Source organism: Cataglyphis hispanica, chromosome 6 (assembly GCF_021464435.1).
Source record: "Cataglyphis hispanica isolate Lineage 1 chromosome 6, ULB_Chis1_1.0, whole genome shotgun sequence".
Classification (NCBI taxonomy): domain Eukaryota; kingdom Metazoa; phylum Arthropoda; class Insecta; order Hymenoptera; family Formicidae; genus Cataglyphis; species Cataglyphis hispanica.
Genome location: NC_065959.1, coordinates 8043119 through 8065563, shown reverse-complemented (window position 1 = coordinate 8065563; position 22445 = coordinate 8043119). Strand labels below are relative to the sequence as shown.

General features: G+C 40.3%; 1 protein-coding gene across 7 annotated transcripts in view; it reads right to left on the bottom strand.

Annotated features, from left to right (window-relative positions):
• Positions 1 to 22445, bottom strand: part of LOC126850635 (RNA-binding protein Musashi homolog 2) — an 88175-nt gene that overhangs the window by 35288 nt on the left and 30442 nt on the right. For 5 of the 7 annotated variants that reach the window (XM_050593826.1, XM_050593825.1, XM_050593829.1 and 2 more), the window contains one exon: positions 15289 to 15411. In XM_050593826.1, coding sequence (XP_050449783.1) covers positions 15289 to 15344 — 56 coding nt within the window. In that variant the 5' untranslated portion in view covers positions 15345 to 15411. Of the gene's footprint in view, positions 1 to 3201; positions 3808 to 15288; positions 15412 to 22445 lie in introns of those variants that run through there. The other 2 variants (XM_050593832.1, XM_050593830.1) reach the window with 2 other exon arrangements.

The window sequence follows — 22445 nt, the reverse complement described above, 5'->3', positions numbered from 1 at the left end:
TTCTCAAATATATTTTCTCGTACTTTTACAGTGCCTATTCTTCATTATTTCGCTTCCAAAGTAATTTAAATAAATGGTAATGAGTGTAATTATGCGTATGTGAATCTTAATGAGATGAATTGAGACGAAAATCTGTATTAAGCTGATATTTTACATTATCTAAGATTTTTAAAAATTTCATTTTTCAAATACATTTTCTCGTACTTTTACAGTGTCTATTCTTCATTATTTCGCTTCCAAAGTAATTTAAATAAATGAGTGTAATTATGCGTATGTAAATCTTAATGAGATGAAAATCTGTATTAAGCTGATATTTTGTACGGCAAGATATTATATTAAAAGAAAACTTTACATATGAATGCATTTTTTTTTCCCCCGTAGAATCGTAACTACGTATCGCGAATAAAATGATGAAACAATTTTTAACGGATCAACTCTTTCGACATTTTGCCGACCGCTTGTTACAACTCCAATTAGTCACGAGGGGTGTCCTATGACTAAAATACAATTTGAGATTAACCGCGCGATTGTAACGTTATATGTAACATCGACGCATATAAGCCGATTAAATGACAAAATCTCATATGTCAATTATAATTTAGCGCCCTTGATATACAACGAAATTTCAACGTACATGCGTAAATACATCACGTACAAACGCGTTACAACTCTCCCGTGATATTCAGAGTATTAACATTCAGCTAATTGTCCCCCATTTCTCTCAACTCGATCACGTAACGTGCTCGGTACTAGTTTAAGGTACAAATGATGTGTACTTTACACAAGATATTGTTAATTTTATTTATATACAAAGCAATTGTATTCGATCCGCGTTGGACGCAAAAGAAGCAGCAAGAGAAAGGAAAGCAATCAGCGGAAAAAGCGAGGAGAGTAGAAACGAAACTCATAGAAGGTGGAAGGGGTGAGGGAGGGGGAGGGAGGATGGGAAGCCGCGGAAAGAGAAGCCCCGATAATGTTGCACATCGACCAAGGTCTATGTCATTGGAAACTGACGGGATCGATTTCCTCGCCCTGTATTTCCGCTTTATTTTTTTTTTTTTTTTTTTTTTTTGCATGGCGAATTCCCTCTCTATCGTGAATAGCCGAGGTATCGCATTTCGGAGGACTCCTCGATACGGATGTCGGGCAAAAGTCATCGAGACGAGGGAGATGAAGGAGGGGGAGGGCCTTTTGTAGCGCGGCGGAACTTGCGCGCAGAATATCGTTCGCATATTCAATATTTAGAATATCCATGCACATTTATAAATCATGCGCGCGATCGACTCGATCGACAGTCGAAGACGTGAAATGCAAAACATTTTCTGCGAGATCATATCAATTGCTCATATCGCACTGCATTCAACGCATTCTCTCTCTTTCAGAATTATAAGAAACTTTTTTTTACCTTTTCTGCATATCGTGATATTATTTGTAATAAAAAAGTAGATTATTACATTCACTCGTATCGCGTTGTGTATGTACACATTCAGAAACTTCTGACAAGCTCGACGAGACGAAAAAGCGAACAAAAGACTCGCCCTTATCCGATTTAAACAGCCAGTGAAATGTCATGATAGAAAAAAAAAAAAAAATGTGTTACACTTTACAGGCCCGACCGATGAATCAATCTAACGTAATATCGACACTTTGCAATTCGTAAAGTCTGCGTCAAAATTTTTCGCTTAACACTATACAATATTCCGTGTTGAGCACCTTGTTTTGGCATCGCCATGACGACCCGATCTCGCGCCGAATCGAAGAGAAAGGGAAGAATGAAGGAATTACCGACCTAACCTAACCTAACGTGATCGTGACAGCTCGTCGTCTCGTGCTTTCTCCCCGCCGCCGCGCGACATCGCCGCGCGTTCCCATGACGACGAAGGAAGCTTTCAACGAAAAAGAAGCGAATGTCGAGGAGAGAGCAATCGCCCGTCGCACGATGAGAAAGAGAGAGAAAGTGTGTGTGCCATACTTTTTCCTTTCCTTTTCCCCTTTTTTTTTGCACAGAGATCAGCATAACGACTCGATCCCTGTCGAATCGATTCAATCGTGATTCGCTTACGAAGCGATTCCTCGAGGAAACGAGCATTGCGTGTGAGAAAACAAAGCATATGTGAAAAAAAGAAATAACAGATGATTATTATAAGTAAAGGAGAAACTGACAGAAGGAGCAAGGACATGGATCGAAGCTTTGAAGCATATATCGTGTGTCATAAATACACTTACTAGACAGACGCTTTTTGATTAAACACACACATTATTTTGTGTATATTTACTAATAAAAAATATTTTTATATATTTCTTTTTTATTTCTTTGACATCACGTAAGAAAATGCGATGATTACATGAGCGATTAATCGAAGACTGACGGACACTTATATATAATCTTAATTTAAATGCGATAGTTATTAAGAAGGTTCAGCAAGGCAGAACATGCTTATAATTAACGTACCTCTCGAAGGAAATAAGCTATTTAAACGAAAATACGCCGAGAATAAACGGATACGTAAACAAAGCCGCAATTCGAGAGCGTGACAGCGCGATAAAAACAAAGCGAAGAAAGGTCGAGGGGAATTTCAAGAAAAGCGAGCGACTACGTCTCATCTTGGATACAACATATTCGTTCTAATTGTTTTTTACCAAATGTCGCGTTTGTTCAAGGTCTCTCTCTCTCTCTCTCTCTCTGTCTCTGTCGTCTTATTCGTGTACTGATCCACCATCGCGCTCTCGGACCGGCCGGCGGGGAGTGGTCCATTGTTTCCGAACAAAATAGAAACGCGCTGTCGGGACGCGAATGTTTTCACGAGTCATTCCCGAAAACTATATATCCTCGAGCAAAAAAAAAAAAATTACAAAATGCGCCGTCGATTCGCGCGCGCGCGCGCGAATGAAGGAAAAACAAAATGACGCGAAATGATTTTCGAGATCGGAAGAATCGTCGAACTCGTCGGCTGAGGAAACCGAAACACCTGGCCTCGGTCGTCGTGATAAAAAAAAAAACCGCGCCATCGGCTGTTTTCACAGAGCAAAAGCACATCCCACTGCCGAAAGATATCCGTGTGGAAAATAATATCGGAGATTCGCATTACACCGCCGACGAATAGCGAATGTAAAATCGCCAACGAATCGCTCTTCCGCGAGGAATAATCCAAGAGAGAACTTGCTATGAAAAAGAAAAAAAACTTGCGTGAGACTGCTTACCCCACTGGGAAAGTTGCGTAGGAAAACATCCTTGTTCACATCCAGGATCCCGACGTCGCCCCCGAATCTCACTCTCACTCTCTCTCTCTCTCTTTCTCTCTCCCTCTTCTTGTCCCTCGTTCTCCCACCCTCGTCTCGAGGAGAGGGCAATCGGCCGTAGAATAGACGCGCACACACACTCACAAGTTCAAGGTCACAGTAGGATAAGCAAACGAGATCGTTTACCGGCAGTTCGCACAATACTAGAAGTATCACGTATCAGAGAAAAGAAGAGCACTCCTCGCACGATCACCTTCTTCAAAATCTCGACGCCAGACGTCGGCGGACACGCGCGCGTCAAACAAAGGATCCTTCGTCGACGAGGGGCACCACCGGCGACGAACCACGGAAGACGCCGGTCTCATCCACGCCGGTCAACGGCGGTCACGGCGATTTTTAGGTTAGCGGCCCAACCGGCAAGACACGGGGAAAACGACAACGGCGTTGGATGCGCGGTCTCGCGTCTCTTCACGACGGGCTTCGCGCACTCCGTAAAAGCGCGGCGGCGGCTGTAGCGGCAGTTGTAACGCTCTCCAGACAGTCCAGACGTCCGTACGGCACGATGGTGGGGCGACGACTGTGGGGAGTGGTGGGGATGGCGGGGATCAGCCGGCTGAAGGGACGCCGCGCGGTGGTAGGGGGTAGAGTTAGTTTTTTCGAGAGGGGGATAGCAGCGCGCCCTTACGCGAGCGCGGCGGCCGGGCGTACTACTACGCGTCGCTGCGAATGGCACGCGTGTGCGTGTGTGTGCGCGTAGGTAGATGGAATTGTCGCGTACACACATTCGCGGTATATACGCGAATGAGTCCGTAAGCGTGTATGTACGCGACGCATCGTGCAAACGGAATAGAATGTGTGCCGATACCTATCCACTAGTTTTTTTCGCTGCTCTGCCCTTCGCTTCGTTAAAAGACTGGCGTGCCGTACGCGCGCGCGCGAACACCCAAGGAGTCCCCCCGCACAGTGGTGCTCATCTGTCAATGTCATCTGATCTCGAAGTTTTGGATTCAAATGATGTTCAAAATACCGAAGATGATCCGCAAAATAAAGACAAAATAATTAGACAAAATTAAATTTCAAATCTCTTTGATTTTTGCTAGATATTTTTTTTATTGTTGAAGGAAATATGTAATCGTCTAAAATATGATTTTTTTTAATGCTATTTAGATTTAATAAACCACAGGTGATGAAACGTATCGATTGCATTTCGCATACATTTTATTTCTCTCTTTATAACATGCATTTTTAAGAACGTAAAATATTGCGACATTTCTGCGTAAAAGCAGCAACAAATATATGTCATAATATTTGCTAATTAATAACAGGCTTCAATTAACCAGCCTGCGACCACACCTGCCTTCTTCCCCCTTTCTGCTCGATTACATACTAGAAAATTGATAGTGGATAAAATCTCCAATACCGCGCCTAAAGCATAATCAATTTTACAATATCGAATGCTTAATTAGAGCGAGCAAATCTATAGGATACTTTAAAGATATTCAAAAGTTATCAAAGCACTCCAATTAAAAAAAAAAAATACTATTGTACTTGATCATACGGTACAATATAATTATATTTAATTTAAAATCGAGAAGTTGAATAATTTATAAAATATTCGTTACTATATCATTCATTATTGTATAGTTTACGCTTGCAACTGGCTACAGTTTCCATGAGAAACAACTCGAGAAAATTGCCGCCTCGGTATTGTTGCAAATCCGGATATATGCGTGCAGACACAAAGGGACGTGGGCTCGTCGAGTAAGAAACCAGTATGGAAACCATGAAGCGAAAGGATATTGCCTGCCTGACACCATTCGTTATGCAACTACGAATGTACACATTGCACGATATTATTATAGATATAAACGACAAAAGCCGGAAATGTTATTCGAATGAGAAAATTATTCGTTTATGTCGAATAAAAATATTCACAAAATGATTTACTTGATTATCACGTTTTTTAACACCTCCCAGTGCGTAAATCTCTATTTTATTTTATTTTTTTTTTTTTTTTAATCGAATAATATAATCATTCTTCACCAATTAATTTTTATTTTTATTTTTATTTTTATTTTTAAATTATAACATTTTACAAACAAATATTTTCGAACTCTTTGTCTAATACCCGGTTTCGATAACTCGATTTGCACCTCCTTAATTCATATAAACGTGTTTGGAAAATTTGTGCAATGAAAACGAGAGATATCTCGATCCTCGGCGATTCGTACGTTTACGAAAATGTCACTTTGCTCGCTAGGATGATTTTGCATAATCGAGAACGTAAGAACCAGAGCGAAGGAAGAAGAGGAAGCATGACGCGTGGTACGAACATGTTTTGGATGCGGAACAACAATGGCTTTATGCGAACAGCCGGCCCGCCGTTGTAGACAGGCGGTTATATCGGTTTGACTGCCTGTTTTTCCGCAAAATACACCCACGTAATCGCTTTCGCGCGTTCCCTCTTTCTCTCTCTCTCTCTCTCTCTCTCTCTCTTTTCTTTCACCGCTATCTCTTCTCCTCGTGGGCGAATTCGCGTGGCACGAGATCGTACGAGTGAATGTAACGTACGAAATGTGTTCGCGCGTTATACGGGAAGAGGTCAGGATGCAGCTCGTCTTGGCTTGCTTCCAAATCGCCGAGCCGATCAGATTCTAGATGTGAATGTAGATTAAGAAACCGGGGAGGGCGGTTGGGGGCAAATGAGCCACCCTCGTAGTGTATAGTCGGGGCAAAAATTATTATTGTTTCGTAGGGAACGTTTACGAATGTATTTCTACGCGTATGGAAATTGCCGAGAATAATTGCCGAGTATGGTGGCAGTTCCATTTTTGAAGAATGCTAATGAAGCGTATTCAGTACGTCTCGTTTTTTGACTCGCTAAATCGAAAGTGTCTCGATTATTTAAACGTCAATTACGTAACTATGCGCAACGATGGCTATTTCTCGAGGAAATATCGTTCTTGCAGAATAACATTTTGCAAACGCGATTAAGTGATCTCGTAATAACGATACTTTTGTAATAGCTCTGTGAAAAATGAACTATATCGAAAATGTTTATAAAAAAAAAGAGAGACAGGGAGATAGAGATGGAGAGAGAGAGAGAGAGAAGGAGAAGCTCGTTCAAGAAATATATTTGGCTCGTATCAAGATCGGCGTTCGCCTGTATACGTACATATATAAATCTTTGAATCGCCTCTTTGACTTTCCGCGATTTTACATCTCCGACGTAAGATCGCGAAAGATTTCGCTCTCAGACGAAGGGCGGAGTCGGTCGCGAAAGGATTTCGCGGATCGTATCACGCGGCCAACAGACACGCGGCGAAACAAGGCGCGCGGTTCGCTCGCTCGCAAACGATTTCCGCGCGAATCGTCGAAGACAAAGAGCCGGAAATGCTGCCTCTCCGGCAGCCCTTCGCAGCCCCCTCGTAACACGATGCCAGTCATGAGATGAGGCAGACACCTGGGATTTACCTCCAGCACTCGTAGCGCTTCCACGCTTCGAGAGGGAAGGAGAGAGAGAGAGAGAGAGAGAGGGAGGGAAGAGGGGGAGAGAAAAGGGGAGAGAAGGTTTGTAACGCAACGTGGGGAGGGTCTTTACTTCCGTAAAGGGACACTCTCTTCCCGCGAGTTGCGAGTTCCGAGCTCTGAGCTCCGCTCAGACCGGGACACGACGGTATCGCGAAATTTTATTACGTAAATTCAATTTGCATAGTGCGACCAGTGAGTACGGATAGCTCCTCCTCCGAAGTGGTTCCCGATGCACATTGTCGCTATATAACAACCATTTCTTTCCTCCGGGAGATAACAACGCGCCTCGAACTAACGAACTATATTTAAATTGATTTTACCCAAACGAGAAGTATGAGAGAGAGAGAGAGAGAGAGAGAGAGAGAGAGAGAGAGAGAGAGAGAGAGAGAGAGAGAATGAGCCTCATTATAGAGGCATCGAATTGCTAGGTACGAAACGAGGAGAGAACGCGGTTTGAAAATCCTTATCCGATATACATGTTTTCGCAAAATATATATCCGTCTGCGAGTGAAAATAATTTCGAATTATTTACTTTAATCGCACGCACACGCTGTTCTAATATATTGTATATATGTACGGAATATATAACGCTGGGTTAAATTAATATTCCGCCGTTCTCCAGGCACAAGTAGTATATTTGGCAGGGATTGTATGCTGCATTGTGTACGTACTCGCCTCGCGAAAACTCCATCGACATCGTTTCTAGGACGCGCGCAGTCCGGACTACAATGTTTTGATAAATATCACGACCCGCGCTGAAGAAAAGCGACAAAATTATCAAAGATATACAACGCGAAACTGATGAACGATAAATTGAATTAACTCCGTAGAGTCATTCATTCAAACAATCATTTGCGATTTAATTTTTTGTTTTCAGTCATGTATATATGTACATGTATAGATATTTAATAAAAATATATAAAAATGCACTCGCGCTTCAAAATCATTATTCAATAACGGAATATGCAAGGAGAAAAAAATTGTTTTTTTTTTCTTTTTTCTTTTTTATTTTATTTACTACATTCAAACCGGTATGTATATGCCCGATTTTCTAGATTTTCAACATAGTTTGCATAACCAATTAGAATGCACGCCAACACCAACAATGGCACAGTTATTTTATTATGCCACGTAATAAAAAAAAAAAAAAAAATCGGCGAAAATTCTTTGTGCGTGCGCGCAAGCGAGCTGGATCGGCGGATGGCGAGGATTTTAGCCGTCGAGTCGTTTAAATATCGCGGAAATTGAACCTATAAATTTCTGAGTGCCATAAATTGGCCGACTTACCGCCCGTAAACGGCCGCGCGCCCCTCCCCTCCCTCTTTCCTCTCTCTTTCATCTTCCTACCTACGTTTCCTACCTTCGAGAACAGGTCGCAAGATGCGATACCGAGGCGAGAAATAGCCGAAGCTGTATGTGTGCACGGGCCCCGCAAAGAAACCAGATAAGAACCCCATAAGTATTGTAAAGTAACAATTACGCGGCCCCGACATCAGGGCAAGTGTGCCATACTTGGAAATGTTTATGTTTATGTTTTATTATCTTTTGCATGTTTCCCCTCAGTCATGTTGCAACGATTACAAAGAATTCGAGCATTTTTTTAAAGTACGATTTTTTTAAAGTTCTTCAGGCTAAATAAAATATATAAAAATATGAAAATAAGATACGCGTAGAAAAATATATTATTTACTTTTAATATTGAACGATTTTCTAAATAACTTAAAAGGTACGGTCATAAAAATTGCGTAAATAATAAACAGTTCATATAGGAAGCATATGGGTTGCGAAATATCGTCTGCTGAAATTCGTTCGCTATCTACACTTTGAAATACGAGCGGTAGTCGGAATAATTGAAAAGCGGGAAAAAGTTACACGAAGGCATAAACCGGTCGTGAGAAAGGAGCTTTTACTAAAGAGAAAGACAGGGATTGGTGGAGGCTAAGTGCACCTTTACCGTATCGAAAGAAAAAAAAAAAAAAAAAAACTCGGACAAGAGGCGCGTGCTTTAGCTTTTCGGCAATAATACAGAGCGGTTCACGCATCTTTCTCGTAAAACAATTTTCTTTCGAAATTTAACAGCCCATTATTGTCGTGATTAAACAAGTATTTTTACGGGAGACAAGACCCGCTCCGACGATGAATCGTGAGGGATCGCCAATTGAATTTTTTGAGGTGGAAACGAATATTACGAGTGATTTTTAGAGCACATCATTTTACGTTAAATTGGACTTGGATACATTGGATCTTACGAAACTCCCCAAATTTAAATGGCAGTCATTCTGGAAGCGGACGTGATAATGATCTGTGACACCTCGCAATATAACTAGGCTAGATTAGTTGGCAGGGATTTGACATTACGGGTCGTTATAATGAATTTAACGGCTCGCTCGCAGCGTGAAATACATACACGCAACGTTTCACATAAAACGTAAAGCGAAGCAAATTAATTGAGTCATATTTTTTTCCTTTTGTTTCACTTTACTCTCTAATTAAAAAAACAAAGGTGAAACATAATAATGGATATTCAATACGAAGTGAAAAGAAAAAAGAAACGGTCGGGTACAGATTCTCGCAAGTAGTACAACCCGCCATGTGCCAGGCGTCGTGCCAGGTAGTACACATCGCGGCAAGTATTCCCCCTTAGGGACAGCTATTCACCACGCTCTGGTATCTTCATTGTATAAAGCAATAAAAGAAACATACAAGTATGGCGCCGAGACGCGAAATAAATAGACGATTTACGTTTAAATAGAACGTTTTCCATCGACTGCAATTATAGAAACTTTTAATGACAAGTGAAAATTAAAGACCGATAAAAAGATCAAGTGGCAAGAAAACAAATTTTCGAAATACTGTCAAAATTATTTAGCAATTATATTAGAACCATGGTATTTTTGTAGAAAATAAACGTCAAATAAATTTATCTGATTATCTCTTTAAATGATCAATAAGTCTCTTTAAATTATATTTTATATTTAACGATGAAAAAATGATAATTTTAATCATACAAATCGGAAAAGCGACATACTAAAAACAGATGATGCTCTTGTTAATTAAGGGATATATCGTAGAGTATTTTCACGTCTTACTTTTCGAATTCTTGTTTTACGCGAAATTTTTTTATTAATAATATTAGAGATAATCTAGCGGAAAATGTGAAGCCTGCAACGCGGATTATTCGCGTGTATCGCGGTCGCCATCGGTTTTTGATATCCTGGCACCGATATCACTCGGCGAAAGCTCGTCGTAACACAGGCTCCCTGTTTCCCTTGTCAAGCTTGATATCGTATCGATCTGAGAGGTCACCGCAAAAAGAAATCGAAACGGATATTTCTGATAGTTTCGTGATATTCTTAGACGTGACACGAAAGTTTCTAATTTATTTTTACTCGATAAATTAAAACGATGCGCTCCAAACAGGCCATAATAACAGCTCTGTCATTTAACGGAAACTAGAATTTCTTGCAAATCTAAAATGTCGTAAATTTTATTGAAAAAATATAATTTTAATGAACCGCAAAGACGATCCGCATTACGTTACTTGATTCAATGTGTGCAATAATGCAGGGGTGTGACAGTCATATGTGACAGTCGTATATAAAACGTCAATATTATACATATATCGGCTACATCGATTGTCTATCGGTGGCGATTTTAGACACGAGGATAATGCAGAACAGATTGCGGTGTCATGCGGTGTACCATGGCAAAGGCGTTAGCAGCGGCCATGGCAATCCTGCAACGCCGGAAACTCGTGGGTTTCGAGCCACTTCCACCAAAACTCGTTTATACGACCCTGCCATGTGGTATGTAGGGCCATCGGCTGCGGTTTTCACGCCGGGGTGAAACGAGAGCGTACGCGATACAAGAGAGCGATTCACTCTCCATCTTAAGCCACTAAGATAGTCCCGAGGATTGTCCCTCTGCGCACAGATTACTCAATAAAAGTGATTTCACGCAATTTGTCCCGCAGAGAGTCCTGATAAAACTATATATAAATATCGCATCTTTGTATTATCACCGTAGAGATGACGTCCTTTTTTTTTATATCGAATTTTCCCTTTTTATTTAATCAATAAAAAGTAGTGGTGCTATCTATCTACTTATTTTTCGGATGGATTTTAATAGCAATTGTTATAAATTGTAGTTGTTCTGCGGTTCGTATGAGGCGCGCTACCACCACCATTAAAAGATAGCTTTATTTTCACGGCAATAAATTTCTTCGGTTAGTCAACGCGGTGAGTGCTCCATTTGGCTACCTGGGAATTCTGTTCCGGATTTGCTTTCGAGCTTTTGAGGGATTACACATGGGCGTATCGGCTTGTATAAAATTCAAGATAATGGTACCGCGATGTGCAAATCATAGTCGGGCGTGAATTAATCTCGTCGCGCTAATAGAATTCCTGACGGAGATCTTATATCGCGATGGAACGGAAATCGATCGAGAGAGATAAAGCTTTTATTTTATTAAAACTTCTATATGTGAAAAATGCTATACCTTCAAAAGTATTAAAATCATTAAATTATTTAATATTAATTATTAAGTATCATTTTTTTTGTAGTAATAAATTTCTTGCGATATCAGAGCACAGAAATAGTCCCGACAATTCCTCCGTAATCAATATGTTTACGTCAATAGTCGTTAGATAAAATTGACAGCAAACAATATGGCAGCGCGAATAAAAAAAAAAAAGGAAGCGGAAACAAACATCTGCGCATCGTGCATTTTGTCGATATACTATAGCTGTAATAGATTTAAATAAAAGAGAACGCGCGAACGGAAAATAGCGCAACGCGCGATATATTTATCCGCGCGAATATATGAAATATTTATCGTTCCTCGACCGAGTTGGAGGCGATGTCGAGCGGCTGACATCGCGACGCGACCGACCACTTCCAGTCGTCTCTGTCGTGTGTGACGATCTCTGGAAAATTCGGCCAGCAGATATTTCAATCTCTATTTCCGCCGTCGTCGTCTTGCAAATTAATTCAAAAAATACGTACGGTTTGTCACCCAGGACGACACGAGGGACGACGCGCGCACGTACGTATATCCCGTGTTGGCGTAATATCAATTTATGATATACGCACGCACGCGCTAACATAGTCTAATTGCGGACGCCACCCACTCTATCTCGTCGACCAATATACGTCGCGTGGGCGACCTCGCACCTGCCGTCATTTCGCGCGCGCATACATACGAAGTCTCAAAGTGGAAAAGGAACCGTCGACACATGTCAGTGACATGCTGTCAGCGAGAGCGATTCTTCAATGAATTGTCTGAAAATACAAGCGCTATCTCTCGCGTTCAACAAAGTACGTATACGCAACTCGAGAACAACCAAACCCGTCGCGGGTTGTATACATCATTTAATATCCGCTCATTACGTACGTTCGTAACGAGGAAGCGGCCACCAAATGCCAAATGTACGAACCCGTGGGTGGACAACCTACTGTGAAAACACGTTCGCAAATGGATTGCTGTTTGAAGTCCAAAAAAATATTTAAACGAGATAACGCCATTTTTAAACGTGACACAAGGTACATTATTACGATATCGTGAAATATATCTCGCGTAAATAAAGATTATGTAAATATACAGAAAAATCTAGAAAAGTACAAATAATAACAGAGCGCATTAAAATGCATTATGCTTGTAATTTTTTTTCCCCCTTTTTTCATTACAATGTTAGATTCTGAATAAAGAATATAACTGCAAAACATATTACGCAAAATCCATCCATTATTAAATTCTTTTAACGAGCGAAATCAACGATATATATAACCGATTCGAATCACCGCGAATCAATCGTGGTGAATGATATAATCCTTCACGTTAATGCCACTAATCGACATTCTAACGATTCATGCGGCATTTAATCGCTAAAATGAAAAGCGAAGCGGCACAATTCCTCATATGATTATAAATAAAATTTCGAGCATTCCATGTAATGTATATATCATATAATGTACATCATATAACGTATCCGGATTTATATACAATTAAAAACGCTCAACTTGTCAATCCTTATATCTGAGACTTTAAAATAGATCCAAAACGTTGTGACATTTCGCACGGTGATATCAATATTTTCTATTTGTGAATAATCAGATACGTAGCAATAATCCATATAATACATGTACCTTTCGCGAGAACAATTCGTTGCACAGTTCAAGCTTAAGCCCAATCTATTCTAGCGGTATAAAAAATTGTTTTTTTTTTTTTTTTTTGTTTTTGAAGAATATTATAAATTAATCTTTTTGGCATTCACATATGTTTTTGTTGATATTTAAACATCATTTTTAAATCTTGGATATTTATCTTTTTTTATTCAATACGAGCCTCCATGCGTGATAAAAAATGCATTCGACGATGACATGCTGCTTCTCTCCCGTACAATTGTCGGAAATGAAAAAACTCGGTCTAGTTTTATTACGTAGGACGCGTAGGACACTGAAACTAATTTCATTAGAAAAATGTTGAAAATAACAAAGTAATGCCATTTAAAAATTAGATATTTCAATTTTGCTGTAATCTTTTTTTTATTTCTTGAAGCTTAGAAAAACATTAAATATTAATTTTTTTTTTTAAATTCTTTAATTAGATTCAGAAAGTATCCACTTCAAAAATATCTTACGGAATAAAAAGTAGGTCGAATTTTTTTATTTCAGACAATTACACGAGGAGTAGCATGTCATACCGTCATTTTTCAACACGCGCGGAGCTTCATATCGCGAAGAAAAAAAAGCTAAATATTTAAAAAATACTGTCGTATTATTTAAACATCAATAAAAAAAAAAATATGCAAAACAAAATCGATTTCTAATATTCTTAAAAAAAATCCTTAAAAAAGATCATCATTTCTTCTACTGTTAGAGTAGACTAGGCTAGGTCTTAAGAAAACATTCGCGATTTTACCATACCGATACAAAGCGATCCTTCCTGATTACTATTTTCCTTTTTCGATCTTAGGCATGCAAGGTTCGCGGATTCGGGAACAAAGAAAAGCGCGCGCTGCACAAGAAAGACCCAATCGCAAATACGCGGACTTGCCCCGTTTCCCTTTCGGCTAGAGAATCGCGGGAACATGACGGGAGAAAAGGGTACAAAAAGTACGTGCGTGGCGCATGAATTCTCTCATCTCGGAATGTATATGAATGTAGGCGAGCGCGCGAAAGAGAGCGAATCTCTCTGTTCGCTCTCTTCCTAAAAGGAACTTTAATCAAAACTGGAAAATAGAAGAAACCTACTTTTCATTCCCCGCTGCCGGCGCGCTGCTGCAACCATTCCATTCCGCCCGTGACGGGCGGACGATAATACGGCATCTGACCTTCCGTGCAAGGTATCTTGCACGAAACGTGTATACAACAATGCCGCATTGTCTAAGCCACTTTATTGTGCCTGACGACGTACAAATATCATGCTCGAATCTCTCGGACTCGCTCGGATACGCGCGGGATGAATTGCGACGTACGAGATCTCCACGCGGGGAGATTCCTTAATTAAGATTAAAACGAAATTAGCGAGAAATAAGAATAAATTCTTCGCGATTTCAAGACTGCTCGCGCGCGCAAATTAAGCGACAGATTATTATTCCTCGAGTAAATTCGAATAGATTTCGAACTTTAGCTAAATTTTATAATAATTTCTAATTTTCAACCATCGACCTTATTAAATTTTGAATGTTAAATTCCGTTATAATGATTAATCATCTCTCGCAATGTTCTTGGCAAAATATCAGAGAGATGGTTCACTCATTCACAATGTTACAGGTGCTCGCATTACATATGAAGATAATTTGTCATTTACGACGTGTTCGATTAGGATTCACAACAATAACGAGGATGCAAATGAAATAATTTTATTAAGCTGGTTGAAACTTTATATCGCCATCTCATCGTTGATGGGAATATTCTTACAGTGTGTATCGTGCACTGTGTATACAACGATCGTGAAACAGCTTGAGACAGCAAGTACAGGTTTACGCATTACCGACATGCAATGAGACATAGCATAAGCCTACTCTATTTGCTCGATTAAAGCGCTGAGTTTTCATGCATCCGAATTAATTATATCCTCGATGATCGCGTTTACAAATATATATATTTCAAAAATCAATATTGTCAATTAAATGATATTTGCAGGTCCGCAATGCGATAATCTCTCGATAAAGTTCAAGTACATTTACCATTTATTGTAAAATCTCTTTTTTTATCCATCGCTAAGCAATCGGTGATCGAAGGCAATTTTTAAACGGAAAGATGATTCAAGAACGGAGATTAATCGTAATTCGATTTAACAAAAATACCGCTAATTTGTTATTAATTATTATCAGTTATTAAATTATTGAAGCTCGAGCTGTTATGTAAGAGTATTGATTTTACAAAGTTACATCGTAAATAATGACAAACCTACTGATTTGATACACGTGGGAAGAAAATCTCAAGCTTTTTCGATAATCACAGAGGTAAACTCGATTTATAATGAGCATTAATTATATGCCAAAAAACACTTACCAATTCTCTAATACACCAACGTTCGAAAAGTTTGGAGGAAAACTCGCGGCCGCCATCGATGGTCGCGACTAATGCCCGTTAATTCCGTCACTTTCGGATCCTCTTCACAACCCTAACACGTCACTGAAATAGATAAATGATGACTGATTGAAATTAGGAATTAAATGAAATTTTAAAAAGAAGTGTCAAAGTGACTGGCACAAGTCGTTGAATTCAATTGCCTCGAAAAAAATAATTTTTCAAGATGATTAAGCCATATTTTGTCACAGTCAAAGAGAATACAAATATATAATAATACAAAATATAAATTTCGCATTCAAAAATAAAAATACAACAATAGATATATAATACATAAAATAATTTAAAATATAAGAATAAAAATAATATATAATAAAAATGTAATAAGAATAAGAATAAAAATATTATTTTTCCGTCTGTCGCACGTAGATACTTATATTGACATTTTAATGCATGTCATTTAATTGCAGATTGTTCAGTATTCGGTATTAATGACCGAAAAGGTAATGACCTTTTCGCATTTATCGATCTATGTTTTTCAATATATATGCATGATCGCTATGATTAAATTGTCGAGCGATTTTAAATTTAAAGCCATCGGGCGCGATTTCGCCCGTAATTGTGATCCGCGAGAAACGCTGCTCTCCAAAGATATGGAGATCCGGAGTGTGACGATGACACCGGCCGTCTCTCTTAAAAGCACCGCCACCTCTCTTCACGCTCGTCTTTCGTATCCGTTATACCGTCGCATAAACGTGTTTGCGAGATGAAACACACACACACACAAACACATACACACGAATACATGAATACCCGCACGCACATCTCATCCCCTTTCTCACATTACTATCTTTCCGCTTTTCGGGCTCCGGTATCGGTAATGAACGATCTATTGTGCCGGAGGATGCTCTTTCGAGCAGCAAGATGAAGAAGGAGACAGAGAGAGAGAGAGAGAAGGATGCATATAGCCGGTGGGTGGCAAGGATTGAAAAAGAGATAGGAAAGACGAGTGCGCGAGAGTGGCTGGCATGGAAAAGGTTTGAAAATGGCACTCTTTAATGGATTCCTGGACTCCTTTACTTTTTCCTTACTGTCTTCTTCGTCTTTCTTTCCTACCGTCTTCCTTCTCTCTCGTGCTCTTTTTTGTTAGCCGGTTTTTACACCACTCACAGCGCAAAAAGGGGGAAGGGAGAAGGGGAGAATTACTCGTTACACGCGTAAATCCTGGAAGCTTCGAAATACATTGCGATTCACACATGATTTTCGACGAGACAAACGACCGAACGATTCTTGACAAGCCATAGATCTCAATGCCGGGTATGACAGGACGAATTATTCGGCAGTCTCTTTCACCCTCACCGTATATAACGAGGGGATTATCTGCCCCGCGCGGAAATCTCGTTGAGGCTTCCCGGTTGATGATTTCCTGAAGCAAGGGTTGACTCTCGATTAGTAGATTAGAAGAGACTACTGTATATATATATTGCGCCAGATATGTGTATGTATCATGAAGCGGGATACAAAAGATCAAATCGCCACAAGAAATTTGTATAGAATTGCGGGAATTATCCAGCGAGATGTTTAAAATTTTTCAAGCGGTGCTCGAAGGAATTTTCAAGATCCGCTTCAACGAATGATGAAAAATCGCGCTCTCCTTCAACTTGATCGATATCAAACCGTTGGCGAGCGATCATCCGCCGTGTCGAAGAAAACGGGAAAACGATATATCCTCGCTAATTAGCGAGAATATCCGAGCCGAGGGAGAAGGCATCGTCGAGAGGCGGATTACAGGATACGACAAAATCCATTGTCGTCGATCGAGCGGCGCCATTGTCCGCCACCATTGTTTGTCAGCTCATACGGCAGTGATAAGGAGCACGATTCCGCGAATAACGGCGAGAGACGACGCCATTATTTCCGCAAAATGCCGGGGACGGGAAGGGGGGAAGAGCGGCTTCCATATCGCCATTGAAATATTTTCAACACATTTCGAAGATAATTATGAGCGAAAAACGGCAAGAGAGAGTAATAACACGTTCATCGTAACACGTTTTTCTCTCCACGAATCAGCGCCAAATGGATTTCCTACAAACTGCAGGTGTAGAAGAAAGATGGACGAGTAAGTCGGTGGGTTTTTGCCCTTACGAAATTATGAAACCCCCCCCTCGCTTTCGATTCCGGAAATGCAATATGCCGTGACGAACGTACGTTAAGGTGCGTTTCTCGCCAATGATAATTTCCAGCCGCAATGATTATCAACTTGGTATATGGGAACGGCGCTACTCGCCAAAGTTTCGCGATCCGAACTTCGCTGGCGAGCGGAAATCTCAATGCAAAACGTACACGCGAGAAACATAAGCTCGCAGCGGTCTAATCAACATTGACAGGATCAAAGTGCTTTAATTAATACAGCTGGTGCGCCACGTACGTATAACGAAAATAGCACTTCGCATCGGTTCGCCTCTGAAAATCGATCTTCCAATCATGCTAGTCTCGATTTCGATCGCGGATACATAGGGTGTCTAAAAGTTCCCTGATCTTTCGGATACTTTTGTTTAAAATTTTCAGGTAAAAAGAATATTTTATAAAGATTTTTCTGTACAACTTTCTACAAATCAATTTTTATTTTTTTCTCACTAAAAATTGCAATAAAAAAATATGTACTGCATTTAATATTGTATTAAGAATATATGTTAAGATAAGTATATATTTATAATATATTTTAAACGCATAATTCACTTGGCTTGTCGATCGTTTACAATATGAGAGCAAAATTAGAATTTTTTTTTAATTCCCCGAGTCCCAATAAAATTCTCTAATTTTTCCAAAAAAAAAAAAAAAACAAAGAAAATCTCTGAGAAAATCAATTTTTCCATGTTTTTTTCAGAGAGTAAACAGCCTGATACAATACCGCCGACTTTTCACCGCGTAAATTCGGCGATGAATGATACACAACTCCGCGACAATAGAAACGATTGTACGCGGATTATAACGCTTCGCGTTTCAACGCGGGGGCAAAAACGCCCATTTGACACCGCGAAAAAAAAGCGCGAGGCTGTTGCGTCGACATTATAGCCGTTAAGACGAGAGACAGCCATTACACGCCAGCCGGTCGCTCGCTTGACTATAAACGGAAGACGGTGCACAAAACACCGCGCCCGCGTCTACTTTCTCCATCTCCGAGTTCGACTAGGAAGTCGTAAATCCTCTTTTGCCATTTGAGCGAGACGCAGACATTTTATGCAGTGTATACCGCGGCAATAAAGCAAACGAATGCAATTTTGAGAATCGGTGCCAGGACACAGACGCCGTTCTTTCTCTCCCTCTCTCGATCTCGTATCGCGTGTCTCGCAACTTTTCCGTAGACAATAACGACGGTAAAAGAACGATAAGTTGTGCGTTCTCGCGCTCGATCGACTCTCGTAATTCAGGGAAACTTGATTGGAAAAATGTTGCGTTATCACGATTCATCATCTCTCGCGTGAATAATACATACGCAACTATCCGAATCATAATATTGAAAGGATCGCGAGAATTTATATATTGATCGTATGAGGTTGCACTCGCGCGTGGATCTTTACAGCTGCTGGATCGTAAATACCCCCCTTTCGAAAAATCCCGGTGACATATAAATAACGACAGTCGTGGGAATCGGCTACAACTTACAGACGCTGCAAACACCCCTTTCACCGAGCATAAAACTCGCAATACATTATCGAACAAACGACAAAATTGATTTTATTTCACGTTACTGAGATTCTTTGCCATAGAATTCTATGAAGTTTTCATCGATACGAATGGGGTCTCTCTCGGTAGCCGTCTTCGACATTTTCATCTCCATCCATCGGCGGGATATCGACGTACGGAGCGAACTTCCGAGGGCGTCCATCCGCTAGATCGCTCATTGCTCCAAATTAACGTAGCGAGTATATTTGGATTTAATCTTCGTGCTGTTTGAACGAATCGAGTGCCGCCGCTGCCGGCGATCCATCATTGGCGTCGCGAAAGTCAACGACGAACCGTGCCAGAATCGTCGTCGTCGTCGTCGTCGTCGTTCTTTGTCACGTGGGCGAACCAGAATGGGCACGGTTTCTCGTTGGTCATGGTCCACGTACCACGCGGCCCGATTAAACGTCATTCGCGGTCGGAAAGACACGCTCTCTCGCCCAAGCTTCCTCCTCCGTCCTCTTCTACCCTCCTTCATCTTTTTTCGTCGAATAGACTTATTTCAAATGCACCTTTCAATTTTGCAGTTAATATACGAGTAATGAATATCGAATGTAATTAATATCATTCAGAAATAATTAGGATGCTTTAAATTAACGGCGTATAAATTATTTTAATTGTAAAGTGAACACTAATTTGGAATTTCTGCATGTGATATAATTCTTTTTTATTTCATGTTTCGATTCGCAAAAGAGATCGAAAAAATTCTTCAAGTAAGGAAGTATCTAAATAAAAGACGACGTTCTTTTGAAGAAAAAGAGAATTCTTTTTAAGTAAAAAAGTCTAAATAAAAGTTTAAATAAAAGATCTAAATATGTTGCGTTGAAAAAAAAAAAAAAATTGGATTATATTTGCGCATAAATTCTAGCATAATACGCGGAAAAAATTGCGGCTACGCAAGTTTCGCGGCTAAGCGAGGAACACTGAGAGAGAGAATCGTGCGAGTAATATTTAATTTTAGAAAATTTGAAAAGCCGCAGGAACTTTAATGGATTTCCCGGGTGCCGCGCACTTTCGCCTGCCGTTTTACCTCCGCAAATTGGGTTAGACCTCCTTGGTCGCTCGCGCGAGCAGTTCCCCCCCGAGTTCCACCTGTCGTCTTCGCGACGTCGTTCGCCGCCGACGCGACGTAACGAAGCGGAAGACGCGGGAGGGATAGGGGGGAGGGGGAGATCGAAGGAGGGCAGGAACAGCGGCGATCTCGCGCGCGCCGATCTTTTAATCCGGTCCCTTAGCTAGACCGCGAAGTCTATTAAGAACGATTAAGACCGTTTAACGGGCTTAAATAAATGACGAGGAAAGAGTGAACCGTCTCTGCCAATGTGATTTCCTTCTCCGACCGTCTCGTTTAGTAATTGACGCGACCATAGTGTCTGGGATCCTCCTTGAATCTCGCGAATTCAAGACTTCGATAGATTTTCTTCCCTAACGTCTTGATCTCATCTCGCTCGACGCTTATCGAATTAATTAAAGTCGACAATGTAATAACCTTGATAAACATTAAACGACTCCTCTCTCAAAGAGAATGATAAAATGAAACACATGGAGTGTGTATAAAGTAATTGCCCGCAGAGCGGTGATAAAGTCTGAATTTATGAAATGTTACACACGAGGAGAGAGCCGTAAATAGATATAAGAAATTGGCAAGACCGACATAAATATTTCGTCTCGGCGAGTCACATCGTATCGTAGCATCAAATGGTAGAGCACTTTAGAGCTATCAAGCGCGGATGATAATTATGAAACGAGAGCGTCACTTGCGCGGTCGATCGAAAACGACACCGATGCTTATGCCGATCGTTTGTTCGCGTCTTTTCACCTATCGAATTATCTATCCGGATAACAAATGATGCCGCCTGATACCTACGTATGTCACCGCGCGAGTCATGCACGGATCTCAGGTTCTCCATTTATGAATACGTTTCTCGATTTAGCGGCATAAAGAAATTCGAACGGATTTATCATGAAGCTACGCTCGTGAGTGGGGAATGTGGAATTGCTGGAGAAAAAAATTGGCACAAGCCAAGAACGTTCAAGTCCGCCAGGTCGAACTGGATAATCCCGTCACTTTTGAATATCTGCCAAATCTTTCGTCATGCATATGCGCGCATTTAATATCTGCAGATTAAATAAAAAAGATAGCCGCCCTCTCTCTTTGCCCCCAATATATTTTCCTTATTATCTTTCCCGCAAAGATATCGAAAAATGATATGGACTTATAAATCTGTAGCTGGCTACTAGTAATTAAGATCTCATCAGCTCGCGAAATCTCTCTGTTCGGCTTCGAAATAAATGCGGGGCGCACGAAACTCCGTCCCAAGGTAGAAAACAAAACGACGCGGGAACCCGATGACACGTAATATTGACACTTTGTAACCTCGTTTCAGTTGCGTTCTCAATCTCGACAGAGAGATGTGACCGAACGAAAATGATAGAGGAAACACAAGAGGCGGGGAGAGGAGGGTTGAAGGGAGGATGCACAACGAGAGACTGAAAAAAGGGAAAATCTTTCTTTTTTTTTTCAAGAACCTGCGACGAAAAAATCGTCCTCGTTGTGTCGAGCATTGTCGGTGCTCATCGCGAAACAATCGCGATAATGAGAAAGCTACGCAGTCGAAGATTGTTTCGCTTCCGCTCCCTTTTTTTTTTTTTCATCTCCTCCCCCTCGTCCCTCCCAACTTTTTCACTCGAGCATCCACCTTGCCATCGCTTTTATCCTCGAAAACCGACGACAACTTTCATCGCATACGTCATTGGAAACTAGAAGAAACCATTACGTTATCATGGCTCGAATTTAGTAACATTATGTAAAAATATAATGATTCGCTCGAGATTTCTTGTTTTCAATGCAATACATATTTCGATAATATTCCGGGATATAGATGTATATAAGCTATTATGTAAAACTACATGAAATGCCTTGATAATTAACACACACATGTATACAATAATAAATACTTTATAATTTGTATTCGCCTACATATACGATCTGTATTTTAAATATAAATATATTATGAGAAATATTTGCTTCGAGAGAGATAAATAGCCTCGAGTTAATTATTTTGAATCTCTAGTCGTGTGTTCGTGAAGAATGATCGCATTCGGTATCTCCTGATATACATACTTGTCACGATCATATTTCAAAAGATAATGCGACGACACGTTGAGCCACGACTATCCCCTTCGAGTTTCACAAAGCGAATGCCAACAAGGCGTACATTTTTTTACGGCGATACTGTTTATACAATTGGAGATTGTCATTCAGAGCGATTAACTCGCGCCGAACGAATCTCGTATCGCGCTTTGATTTTTTTCGCTGCTTTTAAAAAATTTGCCTATCATTTTTGCAATCATACATAAATTGCCAAATCAAATAAAGCAAAATCATAAAAAAGTCAATCATTTATTAATAA